The sequence below is a fragment of the Aedes albopictus genome, chromosome 1, assembly GCF_035046485.1.
Source record: "Aedes albopictus strain Foshan chromosome 1, AalbF5, whole genome shotgun sequence".
Classification (NCBI taxonomy): Eukaryota; Metazoa; Arthropoda; class Insecta; order Diptera; family Culicidae; genus Aedes; species Aedes albopictus.
Genome location: NC_085136.1, coordinates 231,093,838 through 231,103,601, shown reverse-complemented (window position 1 = coordinate 231,103,601; position 9,764 = coordinate 231,093,838). Strand labels below are relative to the sequence as shown.

Here is a 9,764-nt window from a genome sequence, read left to right as displayed (position 1 = left end):
AAATCTCAAAAAGTTAACCTGTATTACTCCCAAGTACTCTTTGAAAGATATCTCGGTAACCAAATGTCCAATCCTAATGAAAATGTATAGGGTTCTACTAGAATGTTGTAGCTTTTATTTGGTGCCAGGATAACCGAAATCGGTTGACAGACGGCTAAGATATTTATTATGATACTTTTGGTCAAAAATCTCAAAAGGTTTAGTTGTATAAATTCGAAGTACTCTTCGAAAGATATCTCTGTAACCAAATGTCCAATCGAAATAAAATTTCTGGGCGATCTACTAGGATGCTGTAGCTTTCATTTGGTGCCAAGAGAACCCAAATCGATTGACAAACGGTCGAAATATTTATTATGATACACTTGGTCAAAAATCTTAAAAAGTTTAGAAGTATGACTCATAAGTACTCTTCGAGAGATATCTCGGTAACCAAACGTCCAATCGAAAAACCCGATTGTTGGCAATCATAGTTGTTACAATTAATTAGATCTAATATTTGAATTACTATTGTATCCCATATTATATACGTGCAAAAGCACTCACGCCGTTAATGATCCAAACAATACTCAGAGAGTATTTTTGAGAATCCGATCGGTAACGTGTCGATCGTGCTTGCGCGATTAGGAGGTAGAGATAGATCATTTCGGCTCATTTTGTTTTAATATAGTTTCGATACTGGTCAAATACAGACGTGGAGGTCCAAAAAACCTACCCTCGAGTTCGTTATTTTCGCGAGTGAGAGAAAGACCGTAGAGTTTGTTTCGAAAGTGGTGTCCCTCCCCACGTGTTCACCGGAAAAACGTGGTCGCCGCCGTCCCAAAGTGGTTTGCTGCTGTCTGTTCCTGCTGTAGCTGGTGGCTGTTGGAATCTCGGCCGTGTCCCCGTCGACGTAGCCAGGTTTGCCTACATTTTTTGGTGCCGAAACCCGGGACTGCCAGGTCCCCGTCATCGTTATCGGCCGGCTCAAGAGGATAGCGTGGATTGTTCTCGAACAATAGCGGGCTCCATTTTGGAAATTTTCGCCGCTGTTGTACCACCCCACGGATCTTCAGCCGGATTACTTGCTGCATCGGTAGCTGTTCTCGACCTGGACGTCTGCAAGAGCACGGAAGATCACCAGCGAACAAAGGACGCAGGTCAAGCCAAGTGAGCCCAGGTAACGCACTGGAGACAAAAGGTGAGTGGACCGCCATTTTATTTTCGACCAATAAATTGTTCTCGTGCGTTTTATTGTTATCGCGCCCATTGTTTTAAAATGGTGCTTCGACAGTGCAAGAAAACTAAGAAGCTCCTCCTAAAGAGGAACAATATCATCGGTTCCGCCAAATTGATAAAGGAATACGATGAAAATTTCGTGTTTGACCGTGATTTTCCTCAACTCAAGTTTCGGCTTGAGACGTTAGATAGCCTGTGGGAGAAGTTCAATGAGGTGCAGGCAGAAATTGAACTTGAGGATGAGCTTTCGGAGGAACTTGCTGAAGAACGTGTTGATTTTGAAACGCAATACTTCGAATTGAAAGGCTCATTAGCCACCAAACTTGCGGTCTTTGATGAAAGAGCTGAAAGGCGGCCCGGTTCACCTGGTGCTCCGCCTGCACATGCTCCTTTTGTTCGCCTCCCTGAACTTAAAATTCCGGAGTTCAGTGGAGATTACGATGAGTGGATGAATTTTCACGACCTTTTCACCACTCTCATCCACACTAATGGCCAACTTTCGGCAGTACAGAAATTTCAATACTTGAAAACTGTACTGAAAGGTGATGCTTTGCGACTCGTGCAATCTCTCGCAGTCTCCGCAGCAAACTATGCGATTGCGTGGGACTTGCTAAAAAAGCGGTTCGACAACAAAAACTTCCTCATCAAGCAACATTTTTCGGCATTAATGTCCACTCCATCTGTGCGCAAAGAGTCTTCGTCTGCGCTGTGCAACCTTGCGGACGAGTTCGACAAACACGTGAGCGTGCTCAATAAATTAGAAGATCCCAGAGAACATTGGAACTCGTTCCTAGTTGAACTGCTCAGCAGCAAACTTGACCCGTTGACGCAAAAGGAGTGGGAGAATCAGCTTCAGGAGAATGTGCGGCCAGTGTATGCTGACCTGGTTGCCTTCATCCAAAAACGTTCTCGCATTTTGCAGTCAATTACGCTCTCCCAACCATCGCCATCTGCGAGTAAATCCGAACCGAAGCATGAGTCCAGACCCGCTCGGTCGAAAACTTCGTTGTACCACTCAGCCAACAGTGATAGCACTCAAAAGTGCAGCTTGTGTAAGCAATCGCACACGCTATCGCAGTGCGATGAATTTAGGAAGCTAACGCCTCAAAAACGCTTCGAGTTGGCTAAACGGCAAGGACTTTGTCTGAATTGCCTAAAATCATCTCACATGATGAAAAACTGCTCAGCTGGTTCGTGTAGGACATGTAATAAACGTCACCACACACTTTTGCATTTGAACTCGCAGTCTGCCAGCAATACAGAGTCCCACGATAAATCTGTGGCAGCACAGGTTGGCCAATGTCAGCAATCCTCACAATCGGCCACGGTCGTCGAATCGCCGTCGTCGGTGCCGTGCATTGTCGATCAATGTCACGGGGTCCCTCGGGTTACGGGATCGGCCTCGTCGCCGTCGGTTAGGCCAACCAATCGTTCGTTATCGTCCGTTTCGTCGCCGGTTCCCCCGGCTATACCGTCAAGCTTAGCTCATAGCTCCTCGCAAGTGACGAACTGCCAAACCGTCACACCCAGTCACTCTTCCGTATCGAAAGCATGTATCTCGTCAGTGTTCATGCTTACTGCCTACGTGAAAGTCCAACACGTGGATGGCACTCATATTCTCGCTCGCGCCTTGCTGGATTGTGCATCCGAAGCCAATTTCGTAACCCAATCTCTCGCTCAACGGCTTTGCTCGAAACGCACACCAGCCAATATCGATGTGTACGGCATCAGTCAAACAGTCAAACAGGTGAAGCACAAAACGATCATTACTGTATCGTCGCGCTATGGTTCGTACACAAGTAGCATGGAATTTCTAATTTTGCCCACATTGACTAGAGACCTACCCACTGCAACTGTTGACATTTCGAAATGGGTCATTCCTCGCCACCTTCCCCTTGCTGATCCTAAATTCAACATTGCGCATGATATCGACCTTATCATCGGTATCAAAAACTTTTTCTCGATTCTGGAGAACGATCAAATCTCCGTTGGAAATGGCTTGCCAGTGCTTCGCAAAACAGTTTTCGGTTATGTTGTCGCCGGTGAAGCAGAACAACCATGGGCCCCCTCCGTCGTCTGCAACGTGTCATCGATCGACAACCTGGAGTCGATGGTTCACAAGTTTTGGGAGGTGGAGAGTTTTGAGAAGGGAAAGGCGCTCTCGCTGGAGGAGCTATACTGCGAGAATCATTTCCGAAAGACACACTATAGAGCTTCTGACGGTCGGTACGTGGTTCGTTTGCCGATTCGTGGGGAGATGCTTGACTCGTTGGGAGAGTCGTTCAGAATCGCCGAGCGGCGGTTTTCGGCAATCGAGAGGAAGCTGTCGTCTGACCCACACCTACACGCAGAGTACTCGAAGTTCATGGATGAGTACCTATTGTTGGGGCACATGGAGGAAATCAAGCCTGATTTATCTCCGTCTACCCCGCACTTCTATCTTCCTCACCACGCCATTCAGCGGCCCGACAGCACCACCACGAAGACACGCGTGGTATTCGACGCTTCGTGTCGCGGCAGCAACAACATTTCGCTGAACGATCTCTGCTACATTGGTCCCACCGTTCAACCGCCCCTCATCGCTACACTCGTCAACTTTCGAATTCCTCGTTTTGCGGTGAGTGCGGATGCCGAGAAAATGTACCGGCAAGTGTGGGTTCACCCGGATGACTCTTTGCTGCAACTGATCCTGTTTCGGGAGAATCCAGCCGAGGAATTGAAGACCTATCGGCTGAAAACGGTGACATACGGGACTGCCCCTGCACCGTATCTCGCTACACGCGTTCTCAACCAGCTCGCCGAGGACGAAGCCGACAAGTACCCCCTCGCTGCCCCAAAGGTTGGAAAATGTTTCTACGTTGATGATTATTTCTCGGGAGACGACAACGAACAACGCTTGGTGGAAACGAACCATCAGCTAATCGAGCTGCTACGTTCAGGTGGATTCAACATGCGAAAATGGAGTAGCAATAGTCCCACTGTGCTCTCCCAAATTCCGGAATCGCTTCGGGACGCTCGAACAGAACTCGATATCAGCCAATCGGACTCGGTGAAAGCTCTTGGACTTCTTTGGCACCCACAGTCAGATGAATTTAGCTTCAACGTTCCAGATCTCACGTCTTCTGAGCCAATCACAAAGCGTTTGGTTCTTTCTGAGATGTCACGCCTTTTCGACCCGATGGGATTAGTCGGGGCATCCATCGTAGGTGCAAAAATCTTTTTGCAAGCACTGTGGTTCGAAAACTTCAGCTGGGACGACGTTTTGCCGGAGCAATATCAAGAGTGGTGGATCCAGTTCCGCAACGAGATTGTAACGCTATCTGCGCTTCGAATTCCACGTCGCATTCTCATCGAAGACTATCGAGCCGTAGAATTTCACGTCTTTTCAGACGCTTCCGAACATGCGTACGGCTGCTGCATGTACGTCAAATCTATAAGCTCTACTGGGGAACAGCAATGCAACCTGGTGATAGCGAAATCGCGTATCAGTCCACTTCGTAATTTGTCTATTCCTCGTCTCGAATTGTGTGCGGCAGTTCTCGGCGCTCAATTGGCCGATTTCGTATTGGATTCGACGAAGCTGGCTTTCCCGGTTACATTTTGGACCGATTCGTCGATCGTTCTTCATTGGATAGCTTCGTCTTCTACGCCGTGGAAAGTATTCGTTTCAAATCGGATTGCCGAAATTCATCGGCTGACAGGAGGAAGTATGTGGCGGCACGTCCCGACTGAGCTAAACCCTGCGGACAAAATCTCGAGGGAAGTCTCTCCGTCGCTCTTGATGGAAGATTCACTCTGGTGGCACGGTCCCCCCTACCTTCGGCAAAATTCGGATACTTGGCCGGAGAACTGCATCAAACTAACACCACTACATCAAGAAGCTCGGAAAACCGAATCCAAACAGGTCGTTTCAGTCGTAGTCGCTCACCATGATACGATTGATCTCATCGAACAGCATTCATCGCTCTCCCATCTGCAACGCAAAGTCGCATGGCTGCGGCGGTTTGCTAATAACTGCCGCACTAAACCACCTGAAAGGCGCAAATTTGGTCCGCTTTCGCATATGGAAATGGAACACGCGCTGATGGAGCTCGTCAGGCAAACGCAGCAGGTCTATTTTTCGGCGGAAATCGAATTCCTCAAGAAGTACAAGGGGACGATCCGCAAAGCTTTTTCGTTCAAATCTCCTCTAAAAACCCTCTGCCCGTTCTTGGATTCGAATGGGTTGCTGCGAATCACTGGTCGGCTGCAGCATCTCAATATTTCGTATGACACCAAACACCCATTAGTATTGCCTCAAAAGGCCCACCTGACAACGCTCATCGTAAGAGCAACGCACATCCGAATGTTACATGCTGGACCACAACTTCTCTTGTCGACGTTGCGCCAGCGCTACTGGCCAGTGCGAGGCCGCGATCTTGCCAAAAAAGCTGTTCGGGAGTGCATTACCTGCTTTCGCTGCCGTCCCAGAAATGTCTGTCAAATCATGGGACCATTACCTGCAGTGCGAGTTACGCCGTCGCGCGCGTTTACCCACTGTGGCGTCGATTATTGTGGGCCGTTTTCGGTTTCGATTCCGAATCGTCGCGGTCCGTCGGTCAAGATACACGTTGCGATTTTCGTATGTATGTCGTCGAAAGCGGTACACATCGACATGGTGTACAACCTCACGTCCGACGCGTTCGTGAACGCATTAAAGCGCCTCGTCGGTCGTCGCGGTCGTGTCTCCGATATATACTGCGACAACGCACGAACTTTCGTCGGAGCAAATCGTATGCTCGAAGAGAATCGGAAGCAATTCGACGCGATGCACCGATCGCGTGAACTGCACTCGTTTTGTGCGGAAGCTGGAATCACCTTCCACTTTAATCCAGCCCGTTCACCCCACTGCGGCGGCCTCTGGGAGGCTTCCGTCAAGACCTTCAAGTACCACCTCTACCGTGTCATGAAGGATACGGTACTCAACACGGATGACTTCAACACCCTGATCATTCAGATCGAGGGAATAATGAACTCTCGTCCACTATGTCCGATGTCGTCGGACCCCGGAGACGTCGTTGCCTTGACGCCAGGGCACTTGCTCGTGGGAGAACCACTTTGCTCTCTCCCCGAGCCCGATTTATGCAATACTCCCATTAATCGTCTCAATTCGTTCCAGAAAATGCAACGAAGTCTCCAGCATTTCTGGAAAGCTTGGTCGCGAGATTACGTGGCTCAATTACAGGACCGCAAGAAGTGGCCAACTGTCCATCCGGACATCGAGGTAGGAACGTTGGTGCTCCTCAAAGATGATAACGCACCTCCGATGCGCTGGAACCTCGGTCGGATCGAAGAGGTATTCCCCGGTAAGGATGGACACGTTCGTGTAGTTCAGGTTCGAACTGCACACGGGAGCTACCGACGAGCAATCATCGAAGTGTGTCCACTTCCCATCGAGGATCCCTCTCCCCAGCAGCCTACCACCCACTGAGCATGGAGACGCTTGGTGTTTTTGTTGAAAGCGGGCTTTCAACGGGGCCCGGCATGTTGGCAATCATAGTTGTTACAATTAATTAGATCTAATATTTGAATTACTATTGTATCCCATATTATATACGTGCAAAAGCACTCACGCCGTTAATGATCCAAACAATACTCAGAGAGTATTTTTGAGAATCCGATCGGTAACGTGTCGATCGTGCTTGCGCGATTAGGAGGTAGAGATAGATCATTTCGGCTCATTTTGTTTTAATATAGTTTCGATACTGGTCAAATACAGACGTGGAGGTCCAAAAAACCTACCCTCGAGTTCGTTATTTTCGCGAGTGAGAGAAAGACCGTAGAGTTTGTTTCGAAAGTGGTGTCCCTCCCCACGTGTTCACCGGAAAAACGTGGTCGCCGCCGTCCCAAAGTGGTTTGCTGCTGTCTGTTCCTGCTGTAGCTGGTGGCTGTTGGAATCTCGGCCGTGTCCCCGTCGACGTAGCCAGGTTTGCCTACACCGATTTAATCCACCTATGGTGAACAGAACCCTTCTTACACTTATTAAAAATATTGTTGTATTATGCGTATTAAGCAAATTTATTTTGTGCGATTGGCCAAAAGTTCTAGAAAATATTGTGGATTTGACATCTAGTGAAATGGTTCCCAAAATAGCATAGACCATGGACTTACCAGTAATGCCAGATACCTCCAAGAATCTTATATGGAATGTTAAAAAAATAGCTTTCATATTCTGGAATATTGTATCTTTTGTTAACTGCCAAATAATCTTGAATCGATTAACAAATGGATAAAAAAAATCAGCAAGATGCACTTTGTCTAATATCTCTTAATCAGTCGAATAAATTAACTCCGAAGTACTTGGTATTCATGGTTATGGTGTTGAAAGGACAAAAATGATACATCTACTAAGTTAATCAGTTTTGGCATTAACTAGTTATTTTGGCTGTACAGTTCTTGCATTTTTCCCACAATATATAAATTTAAAGCTTTCATTTAACATATTGTTAGTTTTCATAAAATTCCTGTGTATTTGTAATTTGTTAATTATAATTTTGTTGAAAACAATAACCTGCTAGAATACACTTTGTATGAGATCAGCATTATTTATTGAAAAATAATTTCCCATAGACTGGTCAAAAACAAATGCAAGATAACAAGTGAATATAATAAAAAAAATAATTTATTGAAATACTCTACGTAAGATATCTCATTAATCAAATGTCGAATCGAAATAAAATTTCAGGGCCTTATACAAGCATATTGTAGCTTTCATTTGGTGCTTAGAGAACCCAAATCGGTTGACAGACGGCTGAGGTATTTATTATGGTACCCTTGGTCAAAAATCTCAAAAAGTTAACCTGTATTACTCCCAAGTACTCTTTGAAAGATATCTCGGTAACCAAATGTCCAATCCTAATGAAAATGTATAGGGTTCTACTAGAATGTTGTAGCTTTTATTTGGTGCCAGGATAACCGAAATCGGTTGACAGACGGCTAAGATATTTATTATGATACTTTTGGTCAAAAATCTCAAAAGGTTTAGTTGTATAAATTCGAAGTACTCTTCGAAAGATATCTCTGTAACCAAATGTCCAATCGAAATAAAATTTCTGGGCGATCTACTAGGATGCTGTAGCTTTCATTTGGTGCCAAGAGAACCCAAATCGATTGACAAACGGTCGAAATATTTATTATGATACACTTGGTCAAAAATCTTAAAAAGTTTAGAAGTATGACTCATAAGTACTCTTCGAGAGATATCTCGGTAACCAAACGTCCAATCGAAAAAAAATTCAATAGCGTTCTACTAGAATGTAGTAGCTTTCATTTGCTTCCAAGAGAACTCAAATCGGTTGACAGACGGCTGAGAAACGTGCGTGACTTTTTTTTTGTAACGCACATACACACACACACACACATACACACATACACACATACACACACACACACATACAGACATTTGCTCAGTTCGTCGAGCTGAGTTCATTGGTATATGAGACTCGGCCCTCCGGGCCTCGGATCGAAAGTCGGTTTTTCGAGCGATATTTATACCCTTCTTATGGGTGTAAGAAGGGTAAAAAGGCTTTTCCTACATACATTCCGTGATATTTTTGCTACTGTTTATTAAGCTCAAATATTACAAAGAGATAGTAGCTTTTATGTATTTGATGCAATTGCATTTTCATGTATAACTAACTTGTGTAACCAAATATGATCATAAAAAATCTGTTGACAAACGGCTGAGAAATGTATTATGATACATTTTATCAAAAATCTCTCAAAAGCGTAAATTTCATTACTCCTTAGTACTCGTGGAAAGATATCTCAGAAACAAAATGTCCAAACGGCATGAAATTTAATAGCATACTACTTGGATGCTGTAGCTTTCATTTGATGCTGAGAGAACTCAAATCGATTGACACACGGCTGATTCATTTATTATGAAGCATTTTGTCAAAGACCTCTTAAAAAGTTAAGTTGTATTACTCCAAAGTACTCCCCGAAAGATATCTCGGTTACAAAATGTCCAATCGGAATGAAATTCAAAAGCGTTCTTCTAGGGTGCAGTAGCTTTCGTTTCGAGCCTTAAGAACCCGATTCGGTTGATAGACGGCTGAGAAATTTATGGTGATACACTTTGTCAAAAATATCTAAGATAATTAAGTTGTACTACTCCCTAGCACTCTTTGAAAGATATCGCGGTAACCGAACGTCCAATCAAAAAAAAAATTCAATAGCGTTCTACTAGGATGTAGTAGCTTTCGTTTGGGGCCTTAAGAACCCAAATCGGTTGATAGACGGCTGAGAAATTTATGGTGATACACTTTGTCAAAAATATCTAAAATAATTAAGTTGTACTACTCCCTAGCACTCTTTGAAAGATATCTCGGTAACCGAACGTCCAATCAAAATAAAATTCAATAGCGTTCTACTAGGATGTAGTAGCTTTCATTTGCTTCCAAGAGAACTCAAATCGGTCAACAGACGGCTGAGAACCGTGAGTGACATTTTTTTGTAACATACATACATACACACACACACACACACACACACACACACACACACAC

At 45.1% G+C, this 9,764-nt stretch overlaps 1 protein-coding gene across 1 annotated transcript; it reads left to right on the top strand.

The window, feature by feature from the left end:
* The first annotated feature begins 1,255 nt into the window (after positions 1–1,255).
* Positions 1,256–6,685, top strand: LOC134291252 (uncharacterized). Its single transcript, XM_062858754.1, has one exon. The coding sequence runs from the start codon at positions 1,256–1,258 to the stop codon at positions 6,683–6,685; it is 5,430 nt and encodes a 1,809-aa protein (XP_062714738.1).
* Positions 6,686–9,764: the final 3,079 nt, after the last annotated feature.

Bases quoted from the DNA above. Each gene is read 5' to 3' on its own strand.
- LOC134291252 (XM_062858754.1), top strand. From the start codon at position 1,256: ATGGTGCTTCGACAGTGCAAGAAAACTAAGAAGCTCCTCCTAAAGAGG.